Source organism: Pangasianodon hypophthalmus, chromosome 10, assembly GCF_027358585.1.
Source record: "Pangasianodon hypophthalmus isolate fPanHyp1 chromosome 10, fPanHyp1.pri, whole genome shotgun sequence".
In the NCBI taxonomy this organism is placed as follows: Eukaryota; Metazoa; Chordata; class Actinopteri; order Siluriformes; family Pangasiidae; genus Pangasianodon; species Pangasianodon hypophthalmus.
The window spans coordinates 28437201-28456851 of NC_069719.1; the positions used below are offsets into that span (position 1 = coordinate 28437201).

Below are 19651 nucleotides of genomic sequence, written 5' to 3' on the forward strand. Positions count from 1 at the left end.
GGTTCTCCTCTTACAGCGAGTTTGATTTCATTATTAAATCTGCAGGATGTTGCTTTTGGAGATTTGGACAAAAATGAATTGTGCTGTTCTCCTACTCCTACTCCAGCCATGTTTGAAAAGAAAGGAAAATAAAACAAGCTTTTCATGAATGTTCAAGCCAGACATGACCAGCTTTGATCAATCAGAATAGCTGATTTATTACTATAATATCCAATTTGTGCTCTTTGAGAGAGAAAAAATAACACAAACACATTTGCAATGAAAAACACAAACCAGTGATTTCCCCTTTTAGTCCCCTATTAAACCTGCTAAAAGCCCACAAGCTAACTGTTTTTTTTTTTTTTTTTTAATAAAATCTCAATAAAGGACAAACTTATTATCCACACAATTATTAGGTCTGTGTCAAACAACATGAAAGTAACAGAGCTGATTATAAACTGAACAGATTTGACTGGAGAAAAAGCTTCACACGGCACTAAATGCCTTCTCCATTTGTAAAACAAATCTGAAGGGGACGTTGACGTTGCCATAGCAACTCGCAGTCCTCCATCAGAGAGCCATGAGGGTGAGTTCGAATTTAACTAAACAACGCAGTGCATTTTGGGAAGTCCGTGGCCTATTATTAATTTCTATACGACTTCTATACATTACTGTATTAAAATAGTGCACTAGATATTCTTCACTAGGTTTCCAGACAGTATTATAGATATATAATGCATGGAAAGTGTGCACTATATAGTGAGCAGGGCAAAGTTTCAGACACTGTTAAAAGGAGGAGAGAGTGCTAAAGGGAGTGTAGGTGTTGATTTGAGACGCACCCGCGATGAAGCAAAAACGAGCAACAAGCTAAAGCTAAAGCTAATCAACAACACTGCGTCCATTAATCCACAGGATTGTCTCTGCATTCTGATGTGGCGTCTGTTCTTTGTAAATAACGCGATTTTATTACTTTCTATCGACAATAAGTATGAAAACTGAACCTCCCAGAAGGTTCCAATGAGTTATAATTAACTATTTAATCATAAATCGACTGAAATATTAACGTTAACGTCAGGTAGCTAGCAGCGCGTGCACGCTAACTCCGTCTGTTTTGTCAGTTTTTGTCAAAATAATAGTTAGCATTTAGCTAGCTGTAGCATTGTAGCTTTGCTGAAATTGATTTATTTTTAAAGATAATGGTTTATCTGGCTAGGCTAGGCTAAGCTAAGCTAGGTGTACCAACGTTTTCCCTTGTTGTCACTGTAGCTAGCCTGTTAGCTACGTCGCTACATAACGCCGTTTGTTATATGCGTTTATAACATCTTTATAACGCATGTTATTACACATCTCAATAATATACTGCATTTCCAGCAGTTATAAACAGTAACAGTTTTAAATCCACGCTTTATTTTAATTCAGTATGTCCGTTTAGCTATTTAGCTTAGCTTAAGGTGTCTGACAGTTTATTTACATTTAAAAGTCGAAATGTTTAAATGTTAATGTTAATGTCAACGCGTCCAAACAGCCAGCAGAGTGATTTAGTGAGCTGATAGCTGTGTTATTCTCTCCTCAGACACTAAAATGGTTTAATAACTTGTTTATAACAAGCTCTACTATAACAGTGATGTGTCGTTCGCGAATGAATCGACTCACTGAATCGGTTCTTTTGAGTGAATCTGACTCGCATATGTGAGCTACGGAGCTCTTTTTGTCTGTCTTTCTTTCTTTCCTTCCTTTCATTCTTTCCCTGTTTTCCTTCCTTTTCCTGTCTTCTTACCCTTCCTTTCTATCTTTCCTATTCTTCTCCTCCTTCACTACTTTCTTTTTCTTGCTTTCATTTCCTTTCATTCTTTTCTCATCCTTTTCCTTTCTCTTCCTCCCCCCTCTTTTCCTTCCTTCCCTTTCTTTTTTCCTTTCTTTCTCTTCCTTCTTTCCGCTCCTCTCCCTTTAATCCTTCCTTCCTCTTCTTTCCTTTCTCTTCCTTTTCCTTCCTTCAGTCCCATCCTCTGCTTTTTTTTCTTTCCTTTCTCCTTTCTCTCCTTTCTTTTCATTTCTCTTCCTTCCTCCTTTCCTTACTATAGTTTTCCTTTCTTTCCCTTCATTCCTGTTTTTTCCTTTCTTTCTTTTATATCTTTCATATTCTTCTCCTTTATTACTTTCTTTTTCTTCTTTTCCTTTCCCTTCATTCTTTTCTCATCCTTTTCGTTCCTTCTTTTCTTCTCCTAGTCCTTCCTTCCATTCTCTTCCTTCTTTCCTTCCCCTCCTTTTTTCTCTTCATAGTCCTTCCTTCATTTCTTTTCCTTTCTTACATTGCTTCCTTCCTCCCTTACTTCCTACCTAACATTTCTTATTCTTCGTTCACTTCATTCCTTTCTTCCATTCCTCCACCCCTTCATTCCTTTCTCTTCTTTCTCCCCCCCTCCTTTTAATCCTTCTTCCCTTCATTCCTTCTTTCCTTACTCTTCTTTCCCATCCGCTGCTTTCTTTTCCTTTTTTTCTTCCTTTTTTTTTCTCCTTTCTTTTCATTTCTCTTCCTCCCTCCTTTCCTTACTATAAGTTTTTCCCTCTTTCCCTTCATTCCTTTTTCTTTTCCGTCCGTTCTCTCTGTTCATTTTCGTTTCCCAGCTCGTAACAGTCACGTATTTGGTTTTAACTCGCTTTATGTTTATTCCGTCTCTCCGTGTAGTCGTGGTTTTCTCTCTGCACGGGGTTTATCTGGAGTTACCTCCGCGTATTAAACCGTTAGGAATAAGAATTTGCACAGATAACGGAGCGAGTTTCCTCTCGGATGGGTGACGATACTGTGAGCTCTGATGGGTTTGTGCAGCACCTGCTGATTTATTCTCAGCGTTTTCACTGTTTTATTTTTACAGATGTGGAGTAGAGACCGTGGCGAATGGTGAGGATATAATGCAGAGTTCTCGACATTTCTTTCCATGCACTGAAAGTGAGTGAGATCTCTCTCTCTCTCTCTCTCTCTCTCTCTCTCTCTCTCCGTCTCTCTCTCCCTCTCTCTCTCTCTCTCTCTCTCTCTCTCTCTCCGTCTCTCTCTCCCTCTCTCTCTCTCTCTCTGTTTCTCTCTCTCTCTCTCTCTCCGTTTCTCTCTCTCTCTCTCTCTCTCTCTCTCTCTCTCTCTCCGTCTCTCTCTCCCTCTCTCTCTCTCCGTTTCTCTCTCTCTCTCTCTCTCTCTCTCTCTCTCCGTCTCTCTCTCCGTTTCTCTCTCTCTCTCCGTTTCTCTCTCTCTCTCTCTCTCTGTTTCTCTCTCCGTTTCTCTCTCTCTCTCCGTCTCTCTCTCCCTCTCTCTCTCTCTCTCTCTCTCTCTCTCTCTCTCCCTCTATCTCTCTCCCTGTCTCTCTCTCTCTCTCTCTCTCTCTCTCTCCGTCTCTCTCTCTCTCTCTCTGTTACGTTTTATACACAGCACTCTTAAATTCTCGATTCTGATTGGTCAGGATGTGTTTAGAGCTGCTGTAGCATAAGAGACAAGAACTAACGCGTAGGGGCGGGGGATATGATGATACGCTTTTCTGAGAAGTCATGTACATTGTCATCTTGTTTATTTATTTATTTGTTTTTGTTTGTTTTTGTTTGTTTGTTTAAATTACAAACCGATTGATTGGATGTTAAAATTTTATTTACTCTTTATAAAACTGTAAATTGTTAATTTGTACAGATTTTGTACATTTTTTCTTGTTTTCAATGTAAAATTTTTTCTTTTTTAATGAAAATTAATTAATTTAAATAAACTTTTTAGACATTAAATAATTAAAAAAAATAATTTTTTTTAAATGCAACATTACTGTTTTATTGTACTTTTTATTTATTTATTTATTTTAAACAAAAATATATATCGTAATACATATTTTATGCACATTCCACATTCCTGTACATATTTTTCATATTTATTATTATCTTATTTCTTATTTATTTCTGATTTTTTTCTTTTTTAAATCGCAGTCTAAAGCGGAGTAGACCAGATTCTCATTTCACTGAAAGTTATTTACTGTTTATAATAAATCTGTGTGACGAATAAGAGTCGTGACTCTTGAATCATATCACGTATCGTAGAAATGCCTTTGATAATCGTGATGTGATATTTTTATGATGTTATTTTTCTCTCTCCTCACGTGTAGGCTGCACATTTATGGCGTTTGTGAGTGTGAGTGGAGATTTCTGCCAGGCACAGCACCTGGTCATCGTGGATAAGTGAAGCGTCGGCGTGCCACATGACGATTACGCCACACGTCTACTGTCCTACCTTGTGAGCTTTGGGCTCGAGGCTGTATTTGCCCAAAGTTCACGCGTATGAGTCGGTCTGAGCCAACTGAGGCGCTGACGAGCCAATTTTTTTATTTTATTTTTTTTAAACGCCCTCTCCTCGAGCGCCAAATGATCATCCCTTTTCCTCCTGAATGGGTTAAATAGAATTTAAAAAAATCTGAAAAATAGCCTTTTGTTTTTATTCATTTTTTTTTTCAGTTTTTTTAATAGTGGAAATTTAAGAGTGTGTATTTTTTACATTTGCTTTTTTTTTTTTTTTTTTTTTTTTTGGGAATATCTATTTAAATTTGAAGTTCGACCCAAAGTCATTGTAATCACACCGTGAAAATTAAAAAGAGAAAAAAAAAAAAAATTCGTCAAACCAACATTCAGCCACGTGTCAAGATGAATCGTCCCGCTCCTGTTGAAATCACCTACGAGTGTATGAGGTTTCTGATCACCCACAATCCCACCAACTCACAACTGCCCAAGTTTACTGAGGTAATAACTGAGGATATAAACTACACAGAATCCACTTTGGGATTTCAGATTATAGTAAAGCTGCTTTCACACATCGCTTTTTTTCCCCCTGAAAAGTCAGATTTTTCACCACTACTTTGTCCTCCATGTTTGTTTTTATCGCTTGCCTCCATCTTGCAACCTGATCAGGAGGAACAGGAGGTAAAATCCTGACCCTGATGGTCACAAAACTATTATTATTATTATTATTATTGTTATTTTTCTTTTTTGGAAGCTCCGCTGTGATCACAAACTCCCTCACAGAAGGCAGCGAGCTTTAAAGGAGGATGAGCTGTAACGTGTGTTTCGGTTAGTTGAGGAAAGAAAAAAAAACAAAAAACGAAAGTGTGAAAGCAGCGTAATTAGCGTTGTCTGATATTTACTCAGGTTTATCTGGATTCTTTTAGGAGCTGAAGTCTTTCGGGGTGCAGACGCTGGTTCGGGTGTGTGAGGCCACTTACGACAAAGCACCGGTGGAAAAGGAAGGCATTGAAGTTCTGGTGAGAATCTCACACACACACACACACACACACACACACAGCTAACGTAGGATCTTTGTACAGGGGCATTTTATGCAAAGTGACGTCCGTGTTGGACCGAAAACGACCGACATCCGAGCACAAGACCGAGTCAATGCGATTTAAACCCAAACATTTGTTTACTAGCAAATAGTCTTATATACAGTACTGTGCAAAAGTCTTGGCACCCTATATCTTTATTTTCTGACTTCTACATTATTGATTCAGTACAAAAACATTTTAGATTCCAAACATTAGTTTTCCAGCACAAAATGAAACGTTACAGAAAAATGTTTGTATGTCAGTAAAGAAAGCAGCAGATTCCATAAGAGACACTTTTCAGATAAAAACATAATGAAGGCTGCTGGGTTTCGCTGCAGAAATAAGAAGCGAGTCGACAGTCAAAGTCTCCAGAAGAACTGTGGCTGCTTCTGCAAGATGCTCAGTAACACTTCCAGCTCATTTCCTTATAAAACTGCACACACTGCACCTCAGATACTGCTTTATTTATTTAAAGTGAAGGATCGTCACATTAAATACTGACTTTTTCATTTATTACTGTTTACTGCTCTTTATAGTGTTTTTTTTAAATGTAGAAACATTTAATTTCATTATTTTTGAAGGCATCTTTACTTCTTTATTTTTTTTAATTTTCTTTATATCTTTATTTCTTTTCTTTATATGTGCCTAAGACTTTTGCACAGAACTGTACTTCTTTAAGAAAAAAAAAAAAAAAAAAAAGGAGATATTAAACAGGCTAAAATGTATGTTTTTATACGCACACTAATCCTGTTTATTTATAATTTATAATTTAACAGCTATATGCCTTAGGGCTGTACAGTGAGCACAAAAACAACATGATTATATATTATGTTATAATAAAACACAGCAACGCGTTGTGCCGTTATAGGAAATTAATCAGCGACAGGGTGATGTGATGCAGCTGATGCGAGGCGAAGCTGATTATTTTCATTTTCTTATACTACAGCAAATTACAGATGCTTACAGGTTTTTTTCCTATTTAATAGAATGACATTTAATACTTTTTATCCATTTATAGTTACATTTAATGTTGTGGAAACGTCCATGAGACAAAGTTTGTTCCTGTTTTCATTTATATAACAGCAGCTTTAAACAGTCCTTCCCTCACTTTCTTGTGAAGTTAATAATAATAATAATAATAATAATAATAATAAAAGCGCCTCTCATGCTCGAGTTCTTTTTGCTCAAGTTGTTCTGGATAAAATCATCTGACAAATGAATGACTGCTTTTTCTTATTTTTTAAAAAATTTTTTATAAAGGATTGGCCTCAATTTCTTGTGAAGTTAATAATAATAATTAAATTTTTGCTGAAGTTGTTCTGGGTAAAATCATCTTGCAAATGAATGACTGCTGTTTTTTTTTTTCTATTATTATTTATTTGTTTGTAAAGGATTGGCCTTTTGACGACGGCTGCTCCCCCTCCGATCAAATCGTGGACGACTGGTTAAACCTTCTGAAGTGTAAATTTAAAGACGAGCCAGGCTGCTGCATTGCAGTGCACTGTGTCGCAGGACTGGGCCGGTGAGTCCTCTCAAACGACTCCGCCTTCACCAGCTGATGATATTTAATGTATTTAATGTATTTATCGTGTCATAGCGCCGTGCTGATTTAACGACTAGGTCAGACCGTTTTGCGTAGGAGAACACCAGAACGAATTATCACTCGAAAATGTGCCGAAAGAGCGACCTGAACCAATCAACATATAAATCTACAAAACGTCTCGGTTTGCCTTCGTCAGCGGATGTTCGTGGACGTCTCTTCCCGTCTTTTTGAGTGTGTGAATAAGTTTGGCGACAGTGTGGTGTGTGATGTGCTCGCCACGTTTCCTGTTAAAGTCCATCGCAAAGCTTGTGACAGCGTCCGGATGCGGCCATGAGAATAATTTCAGTACCTTCTTCTTTTCTCAAAGGCGTTCTTAAAGGCTATCTGAAAAAAAAAATATATAAACTAAGTATGAAAAATTTTGGAAGACATTTTAAGTGTTTTTTTTTTCCCCCTTCCTTTCTCTTCGTTTTTCTTTTCCTTCCTTTCCTAAAAAGTGTTAATTCCTCCATGTATGGAGACGTTTGGGACACCCTGTAGAATGATTGACAGTTGTCAGTGTTTTGAATGCTCCAATAATAACGGCCCCTGTGGAAGTCCCGCCCCCTTCCCCTCCTCTCATAATACTAATCTCTAATCTCTAATCTTAATTTCCTCGCTTGAAAGATGCGCTCACGTGTACACGGTAGATTGAAGATGTTTTGGGTTCATTAATGTGAAATTTAATCCACTTAGCTGAATTTAGACAAGTGTACTGTTAAAATTGAATTACTATAATTATTAGGGATGCCACCAGAAAAAAAGAAAAATAGAAAGATTGACCAGGTCTACACACAACGTCTGCCAAATTTCACATGGAAAATGCAATTGCAAACGGACCTTTTGGCTTTTCCATTTGAAATTTGGCAGACGTTGTGCGTTCATGTAAACAAAAATGCAAACGGTAAAACGCGATTTATATTTTCATTTGAATTATGTCACAATTTATGCGTCCACAAATAGGAAACGCAACTGCAAACGCAACTAGCGATTGCTTTTGAAATTCATCTGGAAAATATTCCGTAGTTGGCAGGTCTGTTCTGTAAATGGATTTATAAAACTGCAGTGCAGATTAGTGTTATTTTTATTATTATTTTATTATTGTTTAATGCAGGGGGCTTCAGTCTTATCCGGAAAGAGCCGGTGTGGCTGCTGGCTTTCATTCCAACCACATCTGATTTCACTCGATTAATCAGTTCCTCGTAATCTCCAATCGGCTCTCAGGCGTGCCTCCAGTTTGGCTGTAATGAAAGCCTGCAGCCACATTGACTCTCTGCAGATAAGATTGAAGACCGCTGATTTAATGAAACGATAAGTTTTAGCCATAAGTTTTAAAAAAAAAATTCCAGTGAGTCATTTGGGTGCGAAGAGTCGACTCTGATTCAGTTGATCCGACTCACAGAAAAGAGACGAAATTTGAGAAAAGTGACTCTTTTCTCTGGCAGAAGAGCGCAGCGTTTTCTCACATCACTGTCTCACTCGGACGGTATATTTGTGTGTGCAGAGCTCCGGTGTTGGTGGCCATCGCGTTAATCGAGTGTGGGATGATGTACGAGGATGCCGTTCAGTTCATTCGACAGTAAGTCACACGGTACACAGTATCGACTTCCTGCGATAACGATGCTGCAGGTTATCATCCAGGTTCCACCGGTACAATGTGCTTTACAGTGTGATCTTCTCGCTTTATTTTAGGAAGCGCCGCGGAGCCTTCAACTCCAGACAGCTCATGTACCTCGAAAAATACAAGCCCAAGATGCGTCTGCGCTTCAAAGATGCCAACGGTCAAAACTGCTGCGTTCAGTAGAACCCCGAGCCAGAAGGATTAGGAAAACATTATTATTATTATTATTATTATTATTATTGGAAAGCAAGTGGATTTGGGATGGTTGAGTTTTTTTTTTTTGCTACGTTATTGTGCCAAGCACACACAAGATTCAGTGTCCATATTACCAGTGTATGATTTTTAAAGAAAATAAATGTCATGTGGTTAATTAAGTATTTAAGGGCACATAGGAAATGTGTGCACAGTGGCTGAGTGAGCAATTACAGACCAGTTCATATTGAGTAACGTTCGTGCTCCATTTTAAACAAATAGCCTCAAATTAGTGCAAATACACACACACACACTCACACACACTCACACACAGGTTTAGACTTCCAACAGAAAAGCCTGACTGTATGTGGCCCTTTAGAGGAAACATAGTTTTTAATCATGTTTCTAAAAACGTCCCAAATCATTTAAAAGATTTCAGTTGATGCTTGTGATGTAAAAGCTCTAATTTCAGTAAGGTTACATGAGCACAAAAATATCTGTAGTGCTACACACGCAACGCAACTGTGATAAATACGGAAAGGTTCCAGGTTTCGCCTCCAGGACAGTCATGTGTGAAAGGAATGAATCGTCTCCTGGATTATCTCTTGCTGCTGACTGATAGAGAGATCAAAATAAAATAAGGCTGTAAATGATTTCTTTCTGCTCTCTGTGTTTCGTATCTACTCTGTTTCTGTCTCAGACCTTTACATCTGAATAATTATACATAAATTGCAGCAGATGTAGAAAGATTAGTGTAAACAATGTGCTTTGGAGGCTGCAGGAGAAATCAGTAGCTATTCAAAATGGTTGATGTGAAAGCTGGTGGAAAAACCTGACATTCTAGAGGTGTGAGAGTGTAAATGACCTTGTGTGACAAAACCATCAGCCAAGCTCCTCTTAATTTCTCATTTCTACACAATAGACGACTCTGAGGAGACATTTAGGAAACATGTTTTAATATTAAGTTGTGTTTCCCACCCGGAGGTTTGTCAATGGCTTTGCAGGGGCTTCAGAACATTCACAGACATGGCAGTGTCGCATTAAATTAAAGTTTGAAAACCTTTTCTAATACAGATTATAATAATAAGAATGGGTTCAGCTGGCAGAAAGGTTCAGGAAACCCTGCACTGGATGAAGTATGATTCAGGAAAATACATGGACACTGGAGTCTAACATGGGCTTTGATCAATATTTATAGATCTGTCTATTATATAACATTAATGTACCTTAAAGTTATGTACCTTAAATTATTTTTTAAAGGTATTTAGATACGCTCTAAAGGTACAAACATGTCCCACCTTCATTTCTGACAGTGGAATATTATTTCAATAGTTTCTTTTAATATCACAACATACATTTTAAGACCATTTCTGGTACTTGATCATAAAAACCATCAGTAACCCATTGTAGTTCGTTGTAGTTCTCCATGTTGACCACCAGGCGGTTCAATAGCGGTGGGTGGATGTTGGCGTGTGTAAACCCACCGCATGTCGCACTGATCAGCTGAGCACTTCAGCTCCGAGCCTGTAATGAATCACACACAAGCAGAGGATCTCTACACACACCACTAACACACTCAGATGGAGATGTGTGTGTGTGTGTTTGAAGAGCAGCTCAGATGATCATCCTGCCAGATACCGGTGAGTTGATCTCACACACACACACACACACACACACACACACACACACACACACTGCTGTCTCCGGTTTTAGATTGAGGTGCTTCCCTTCCATCACTGGAAGAACACTGTGTTTCTTTTGAATATAATATTGTTAAATAGCCTCTCTGTAGGTCACCTTCACTTCCAGATCTGTGGTTGTAATAAAGTGTTTGTTTATCATTCATTCATTCATTCATTCATTCATTTACTACAAAATGTTCCATTTTATCTTCATTTCATTGCTGAGTTTTAGAGAACATCCCAAAGTTCCTCATTTGAACCGTAAATATATTTTTCTGCAGTTCAGTGCCAGTGTTTGGAAGCTCTAATGTTTCTCAGTGCACAAAAATGTACTTCTTATTGTCAATAAAAAAAAAAAAAGAAATTAACATGAAATGTGGGTGTGTCCTGAAACAGAACAACAATCTAAGAAAAAAATTAAATTGAAACGAATTAGAAATAACTACGTGTAAAATTTTCTTATGTGGTTTTTACACACTTCACGTGTGTGGCGCGTAATCATCTACTGTTAATTTTGTAACATAGCAATTGATTATTTTTGTTACTTTTCATAATGAAAAATCTGATACAAATACAAACACACTGCCATCTGAACCCTTCTGCATCTTAATACCTATCCATTTATATGTATGTATATACACACACACACACACACACACACATATATATATATATATATAGTTTGTTTTATTTGTTTACTACCTAACATAATGTTTTATTGATTTAAACAATATTAATTCGTTTTATTTTGTTTTACACTTTTCAGTTTATTTGCTGATTTTTTGGGGCCGTGTCATTGTACTTTTCTAGGCAGATCTTGTCTTTATAATATATAAAGTTTAATTTATTAAAATTGTTTATTTATTTATTTATTAAAGTTGCTTTTTATTTTCCACCATGATTTTTTTTACCCAGACTTCAGGAATGTGAAGCCTGATGTGGCACTCAGAGGGCTGTTATTTTTCATTCAGATGTATCTGTATTCTGTGCTTACAAACCTGTTGTGGATATTTTTCGCCGTTTGTTATGCTGAAGTGATTTTCTGATGTTGTAATGGACAGAATGGACTATTTTGTCCCCAGAGGTTTGGAAGGTGTTGGCTCTCTGAGGTGCGGTCAGTTTCTGAATTCCTGACTGCTTACACACTGCTGCATGACGACCAGGCCAACTGCCTTCTGCTTCTCGCATTTCACTTATTTCACTTATTTCACTTAAGAAATATTAAAGCACCGCCCGGGGCGAAAGGCCAGAATGTCTCTAAGTAGAACACAGTAGGAGGGTTTAGCACGTCCATCATTGTGTCCATCTTTCTCTCGATATATTCCGGCTGACCTGGTCTGTCCTCCTGCAGAGCGCAAAAAGAATTTTCACTCTCCTACAACACTAAAGTCTGACGCCCCGTCCACACGCATACGCATATTTTTAAACATAGTTCTTGATTCAGTTCATGATTAGAGTTTTTAAAATATCTCTGAATATGCAAAAGTGCTTTAAAATGCACACGTGAGTGCAGCAGCAGAGTAGGTGGTGATACTGTTACATCAAACACCTCGAGAATAACTGAATAGAAGCTGTGTATTGAGCGGTAGAGAACGTGAAATGCATTAAAAAAAGGTTTTAAAATGAAAAATGACAAACACATGAGGATGAGGAACTACTACTTTAATGTTGTGCTTGAATACAAAGTGTTGGTCCAGGTCTCATCCCAAATCTGCGGAGAAGTGGCCTCAGGAGCAGGACAGCGCTCATCCTATACTGTCTCCACATGAGAAAACAAAGGGAAATGAAATTGCAAACACATTATCATAAAAGAAATTGCAGAGCACAAAGTGACAACCTGAGACAGAGCACATTAACGTTTTTCAAAAACGTCACAGTGAAAATCTTAATTCCTCCACATTTGAGCACATTTTCAAAAAGGGACCCCACAATGGCATTTTTGTGTAGACAGGAGACTAAAACACAAACCATTTTCAAAAATATCTGCGTATATACGTGTAGACGTGTAGACGAGGCTTCAGAAGTAGATCACTGTAATTATAAATAATAAATCTCGCAGCAAAGACTTAATAAGTGACATAATAGTTATAACAGCAATATTCAAATTCTTTTATGCCACAATATTATGCAATAATCATCATTCTCAAAGCCTTGTGTTGGATCAACAGACTCTTCTTAGCCAACTTGCTGTTTGTTTTTTCTGTGAGAGAGACTGAGAGCATTCATTAGGAAGCTCCTGCCTCGGCCAGTTGGCTGCGTCTCTGCTGCTCTCATTAATTCATCACAAATTAAACAAGATGGACATGGAGCCACGGCACTGCTGCTCAATTAGCTTGGCTTCAATTATGTGATGGGTGAACACAGATCGCTCAAAAAGCCTGTCAAACCCACAGGCTAAACCTTCTACCTGACGGGTTTGAGTTATAATCTTCTACCTGACGGGTTTGAGTTATAATCTTCTACCTGACGGGTTTGAGTTATAATCTTCTACCTGGAGGGTTTGAGTTATAATCTTCTACCTGGAGGGTTTGAGTTATAATCTTCTACCTGGAGGGTTTGAGTTATAATCTTCTACCTGGTGGGTTTGAGTTATAATCTTCTACCTGGTGGGTTTGAGTTATAATCTTCTACCTGGAGGATTTGAGTTATTATCTTGTACCTGGTGGGTTTGAGTTATGATCTTCTACATGGTGGGTTTGAGTCATAATCTTGTACCTGGTGGGTTTGAGTTACAATCTTCTACCTGGTGGGTTTGAGTTATAATCTTCTACCTGACGGGTTTGAGTTATAATCTTCTACCTGGTGGGTTTGAGTTATAATCTTCTACCTGACGGGTTTGAGTTATAATCTTCTACCTGGTGGGTTTGAGTTATGATCTTCTACCTGGAGGGTTTGAGTTATGATCTTCTACATGGTGGGTTTGAGTTACAATCTTCTACCTGGTGGGTTTGAGTTATGATCTTCTACATGACGGGTTTGAGTTATTATCTTGTACCTGGAGGGTTTGAGTTATGATCTTCTACCTGGAGGGTTTGAGTTATGATCTTCTACCTGGAGGGTTTGAGTTATAATCTTCTACCTGATGGGTTTGAGTTATAATCTTCTACCTGGTGGATTTGAGTTATAATCTTCTACATGGTGGGTTTGAGTTATGATCTTCTACATGACGGGTTTGAGTTATTATCTTCTACATGGTGGGTTTGAGTTATTATCTTCTACCTGGTGGGTTTGAGTTATTATCTTCTACATGGTGGGTTTGAGTTACAATCTTCTACCTGGTGGGTTTGAGTTATAATCTTCTACCTGGTGGGTTTGAGTTATAATCTTCTACCTGGTGGGTTTGAGTTATGATCTTCTACATGACGGGTTTGAGTTATTATCTTGTACCTGATGGGTTTGAGTTATTATCTTAAGTTGTAGTCATCTTCCCAGTGGGTAGTGAGTTTAAGCTGATTGGTATACAGTGTTACTCATGGTTCCTCATGACCACTGAACCCGCTGAGCAGTAAATGAGGGTTAATCCAGGGCATGAGTGCTAGCTGCAGGTTGGAGAAGCATTGTATGGATGATAGAGATGCCTGAGAAAGGCTGTACGCTTTGTTTGTAGTGTGGCTTGGTGTTTGTGTGTGAAATCACTAAACATGGTGAGGTATTTGTGTGCTAAGTGCTAATACATTACACTGGAGGCGGCTCAGTTCCTCTACAGAACTGCACAGGCTTCTATGTAATCCTCATAAAGAGTGTAAGAACACACTCGTTTGTCAAAATCCAGGTAGAAACAGAATGATTCATTTATTATGTGATAGATTTCATTCTAACATTTCAGTTTTCAGTAGGTTACGCTATCAACGTTCAGCATGAAAAAAGCGAGCAAAGATTGATGGTTGTATGGCAGCTAGAAATTATTTTTATGCTTGTCATAATTATCTATACTGGCAAAGCACACCATTAATGGTGTAATTATTTCACATTCACTTATCAGGTTATAACATTATACTGATATACTGACACGACATTAATGTTGAATGGGAACCAGCACAGCACCTGTTCTTCTTCTTCTTTAGAAAAAACTCCAATCTTATTATTAAATTCTCACCTTCTAGTGTGTAAATGTTTGGGAAAATTTAAGTTTAAAAAAATCCAGGCTCCTTAACAGTTATAACCAAAATGACTCAAATTATAACCGCAGACTTATAAGTCAGGAAATACTCAGAAACAATCATGAAGACTATAATGGTTCTTTGGTTTGTCCCTTGGGGGAATCCTTAAAGCTTCTAGCACTTTAGCAAGCTAAGAGCCATTAACTATTCGAAGAACTGTTGAGGAACCCTTGTTTTCAGTCATAGCTCCTTCATCAACCCTCTATCAACTCCCTCTTTAATAATAAGACAACCTCTAAAACCTGCCTTCCTGCTCTGTCCATCCTGAACTCCCATTCCGGCTGAAATCCGAACAGTCTCTCCCTCGCTTTCCATCCAGGAAAAAAGAAAACTGTCAGTGACTTTAAAAGCTCAGAAGATGAAGGGCGCTGTTTACTGCAATTCATCACACTTAAGCGCTGCATTGGAAAGGGAAACATGCGTGTTTCCAAGGAGCCGGCCGTTACCATGGACACCCTCTTAAAGTTCAAGACGGAAAGACAGGACAGTAAATCAGACGACCGTTCACTGTGTCCCCGGTTTGGCGGTGGATTTTAGGAACAAATGTCTCAGGATCGGATTCATAATTCTTTCCTCAAAGCATGCGAGAAAAAAGACAAAAATGATCTAAAAACATTTATAGTACGTTACATACTGATATGTCGACACACTGTGGTTCCTCCACTGACTTTCTCTATTGTTTGATTAGATCTTTCTCCAGACTTCCTGAAAGATTTCTGTCCTCTATTCCTCCAGTCATTATGGAGCTGCTGAGTTGAGGAGACATGGTGGTTATTGTTTAATAAGCAGAGCTAACTGTACGAGCTACACACTCACCACAAACACCAGCAATCTCTGCTACTTCCTTCCAAGCTTTATTTTTCTTCATAATGTCTCTATACACATTTATCCAGAGGTTGTAAGTAATTGCAGGTAGGAACTAAAGTGTTGAGTGGGGAACTGAAGAAACGTCGGAAAACACACACATACACACACACACACACACACACACACCATAGGATCAGTTTGAGGAATCGTTCGAGCCAATCGTACTCTCGACTCGGATATTATGCTGTCGCTGAAATCGCAGCTCCGTGTCACGGACATACGTAGAAAATCGACACTTTTCTGTCCCTTTGCCGCTTGCTTGCGTGAACGTAGGATTACGCAAATTATCAGACAGACTTTTTTGGCTGTTCTTGCCAAATAAATAACTGGCCTTGAATTAAGTATGGCATTATACAACTTACTAAGGTGTGGAATCAATCAGTTAGTTCAAAATTAACCACAGTGCCAAGTCATGAAATTTTACTTTGTCCTTATGCAAATTAAGGTTTGATGTTTGTCCTTTTTTAGTGCTTGTAAAGTGAGAATGCTTGTGTGTTTGGGTTTCATGAATAAACTTGACTGGATGAACAGTCTCTTCCTGATGTCCCCAGATTTGCATTCTGGGAAACTGGATGTCACGACCTAATTTCCTCCATATGTCCTGATGCTACATAGAGCAAGCCAAGACACACTAACAACTTTGGGTCTTTCAGTGAAATGGTGTGTGTTGTTAGAGACACAGCTAACAGATGAGTGAAGATGGTGAAGTGTGCTTAAGTCTAAGCTCCTTCCTTCCAGTGGCCTGCTTGTGTTTTCAGATTTATGAGCAGTGAGGCTTTGTGTTCTGGCACACGCTTGCCTCCTTCTTTGGAATCGGCAAATCTGAGTGTCAAACAGGCGGAGAAAGATGAGAGCGACGGATGTGAGAGAGAGAGAGAGAGAGGGGCTACCATTTTTGTCCTGGCTACCATGTCTGTTATTGGGTCGTCACCGTGTCACTCATTTCCCTTTAGCGATAAATTAAATGGGAAGTGAGACGTCGTGTGCATCAGTGCATCTGATATCAGTGGCATGTCTGTTTACTGTCACTAGGCGCCTCTTATCTGTCACTAGCACCTCCTGTGGTCCTGGGGAATGTCATTACGGAGGGAGAATCGTAATTTAGACACCATGCATTCCCAAAACAACCCCACGTATCCCTATCCACCATGTCCAAATCCCCCGTCCCTGCCCCCGTGTCAGCCTCTTCCTCAACCAATCCGTCATACACACACTTACAGCAAAAAAAAAAAAAAATACAAATCGTCCTTTTTTCCTCCCATATGGACACCACAAATCTACACCATGTCCTCACTCCTCTTCCAGTATCTCCCAAACACACTTAACGAGAAAGAGTCCCAATGTTGACGCCACACACCACCCCCCCAAATCTCCCCTCCCATGTGCCCTGGCCACCCTCCTACCCCTGTTACCCCTCTCCTCCTCAACCCTCAACCACACACGCTTACAGAGAGTGAACACTGAAGGTAAACGGCAGCTCCTGCTTTCTCCTGCCTCCCATCCAGGACTCCATGAAGCGTTTTTGGACTTTGTTCGTCCGCAGCCTGGTCGATGCTTCCAAGGCCAGACCGTGGCTGCAGAAGAGAATCCAGAAGAAGGAGGAAAAGACGGAACACAACAGCAACAACACAACAGGACACCAGGATTCGGCCGGGCCGGATAAGGTGAAGGATTGAAGGGACGGAGGGAGGGACGAGATGAGTCGAGACGAGAAGACAGATACCACGTTTAGGATTTAGTGCTTAAAATAGCCAGACTCGTCTGACAGTGGCGAGGGTTTAGCAGGTTGACCTCTCTGACCTCGCTGTTTACGGTGGCGCTGAAAGTGAATGGCGAGAGCATTTGGAAAATGTGGAGTATTTATAAGGAAAGTGTGTTGAGAAATGTTGAGTGCAGTTTAGTGCAAAAGTTTACACACCCTAGACATTTGAGGCGAGTTGGGGTTTTCAGATGTTCCTGCATTATCATAAGTAACAAAAATGATCAAAAAGTATTTTTTAATTAATATATTAATAGTGAAGCAATCTGAAAGTGATATAAATGTGAACTTTAAAAAAATGTGTTTTTTTTTTTTATTTCAAAGGCTCACAGCAAACTGCTTGAGATCCTTAAAGGCTTAAAACTTGAGGCACAATGAGGCACATTTAAATATTTTAAGTATAGCAAGTTGACAGGTGTGCAAACTTTTAACTTTGATAATAAAGAGATTTAGATTACTATAATAATTATGAATTATAGTAATATTTGGAAGACATGATAAACATTCATGAATTCTGTTTTGTACATAAACTGAACAATAGACGTATATATTTTCAAAAAAATGTTTTCACCCAGAAATCAAGGGGGATGCAAACTTTTGCACTGTAAATAGTTAAGCTAGATGTGTAAAAAAAAAAAAAAAAAGAGAAAAAGATGTGAGTCTAAGGGTTAGTTTAAATATCTCCTGCTAATATTTTTCATGGTTTATAAAAAATGTTGAGAATTTGTAGCATTTTATTCTATATCCATGATTGGCTGGTCAGTGCTTAATCACGGGTTTCAATCAACCCTGTAACCATGTTGGAATGTAACCACGATAACAAGCATGAATAATGGTTTGAACCAGCTTCCCTCTCATGCTTAAATGTTTTGCGTAGTTTTTTATCTGAAACCTCTTTGCGTCAGTTCATCTTGAGGCAGCGATGGATTATAATTTTTTAAATAAGAACATTTTCCTACTCTGGATTCATTTATCAAGGCAAATTCTGCTTGATGTCCCACAAACACTTGTTTACATCCCCATATAATCAGATTATTATAGCTCTACCCTGTAATCCAACTCGTTCAGAATCTTAATCTGGACTCATCCGTCTGGAGCCATGCTTTACATCTGAGAAAAGAAAAGAGTCTCTGTTCCAGTTTGGGGTGTGGATGGAATTCATGCTGGACTGATGTGTTTATGTTTCAAAAAGACGGATTTGAGGATAGATGAATCTGTTGAAAGACAAAAGTCTGTAAAAGGTGTGAGGTCTGTGGCTTTATCGTGCGCATTACCCCGTGTGTGTAAAGCCTCTTTGTGCAGGACCCCAGCGGAGATCTTAAAAAGTGGCCTCAGATGGGGTTGTTATGTAACTCCTGTGTAAATTGAAGATAGTCGGTCATAGTGTGACGCATCCTGAGCTGTTCTCAGTGCCCTAAATCATGTCTGAAAGTCGGGCTGGTTAATCTCATCAGCGTGTGCTTCATCGTGTTCTGGAAATGCTTGTTTTTAGACTTTCTGTGGGAAAGGAAAGAAAACAGAATCTGTATAAAAGCATGATGATATCATTTCAGCCTTTTATTTATTTCAGTAAGTACTAAAGACCCCACACTGAAACTGTACCAGATCAAACCTGGAACTCGAGGGCTGGACTGTCTTATCTTATTGATGTGTGGTTTATTATCCTTTGTATATTAACTGAATTCTTCAGTGTTCTGTAGCCAGCAGGAAAAAACAGAATGTGTGTGAGATACATTTTCACACTTGGCCTGAATAATTAGTGATAGTTTTCACACAAAATACTTCCATCTGAATCGTGGCTCAATAGTGCAATTACAATTTTTGAAAAATGGGAGACAGATACTTCAGTTTATTCTTCATATTGAGTAGGCAATCTGTCTCCTGTGCCAACCATAACATGTCTTTCCCTGCTGTTGTGAACCTGTGAAACAGGAAGTCACCTGACAAGTTTGACAAATCACCTTATTCGATACCGAACCCTGTGACCCAATCACTTTCCTACAACCTTTACACTCTTAGTGTGAATGACTTCAACTTTCAGCAGGATGGCCACTTGTTGTGTTTCCAGATTGCTGTACAAGGATCTGTATATGTCCATATAGATTTATACACTATAAAGCCAAAAGTTTGTGCACACCTGACCATTACAGCCATATGTGCTTGTTGAACATCTCATTCCAGATTTATTCCCTTTGCTGTTATAATGAGCTCCACTCTTCTGTGAAGTCTTTCCACTAGATGTTGGAGCGTGGCTGTGGGGATTTGTGATCATTCAGCTACAAGAGCATTAGTGAGGTCAGGCGCTGATGTTGGGATGTCGAGGAGGTCTGGGGTTCAGTCGGTGTTCCAGTTCATCCCAAAGGTGTTCATTGGGGTTGAGGTCAGGGCTCTGTGCAGGACACTCGAGTTCTTCCTCTCCAACCTTCACACACCATGTCTTCATGGAGCTCGCTTTGTGCACAGGGGCATTGTC

General features: G+C 38.9%; 2 protein-coding genes across 5 annotated transcripts in view; both read left to right on the top strand.

Moving 5' to 3' along the window:
• The first annotated feature begins 807 nt into the window (after window positions 1-807).
• ptp4a2a (protein tyrosine phosphatase 4A2a) lies at window positions 808-9363 on the top strand. 2 transcript variants are annotated; one of them, XM_034307898.2, is made up of 7 exons: window positions 808-927; window positions 2853-2926; window positions 4110-4737; window positions 5163-5255; window positions 6707-6837; window positions 8402-8476; window positions 8590-9363. In XM_034307898.2, the coding sequence occupies exons 3-7, from the start codon at window positions 4642-4644 to the stop codon at window positions 8699-8701; spliced, it is 507 nt and encodes a 168-aa protein (XP_034163789.1). In that variant the 5' UTR covers window positions 808-927; window positions 2853-2926; window positions 4110-4641; the 3' UTR covers window positions 8702-9363. The 2 variants fall into 2 exon arrangements, with proteins under 2 accessions (XP_034163789.1, XP_053093329.1); XM_053237354.1 differs by having other exon boundaries at window positions 845-927; window positions 2853-2878.
• Window positions 9364-10215: 852 nt separating this feature from the next.
• The window catches only part of ppp1r13ba (protein phosphatase 1, regulatory subunit 13Ba), a 36809-nt gene continuing 27373 nt past the window's right edge, over window positions 10216-19651 (top strand). For 2 of the 3 annotated variants that reach the window (XM_026926374.3, XM_026926375.3), the window contains exon 1: window positions 16843-17083. In XM_026926374.3, the coding sequence (XP_026782175.1) occupies window positions 16931-17083 (153 nt within the window). In that variant the 5' untranslated portion in view covers window positions 16843-16930. Of the gene's footprint in view, window positions 10351-16842; window positions 17084-19651 lie in introns of those variants that run through there. The other variant, XM_026926376.3, reaches the window with a different exon arrangement.

Excerpts from the sequence above, each read along its gene's own strand:
- ptp4a2a (XM_034307898.2), top strand. The coding sequence starts at position 4,642 with ATGAATCGTCCCGCTCCTGTTGAAATCACCTACGAGTGTATGAGGTTT. Across the intron at positions 5,256-6,706 it reads AGGAAGGCATTGAAGTTCTG|GATTGGCCTTTTGACGACGG; the intron begins GTGAGAATCTCA and ends TTGTTTGTAAAG. Across the intron at positions 8,477-8,589 it reads GCCGTTCAGTTCATTCGACA|GAAGCGCCGCGGAGCCTTCA; the intron begins GTAAGTCACACG and ends GCTTTATTTTAG.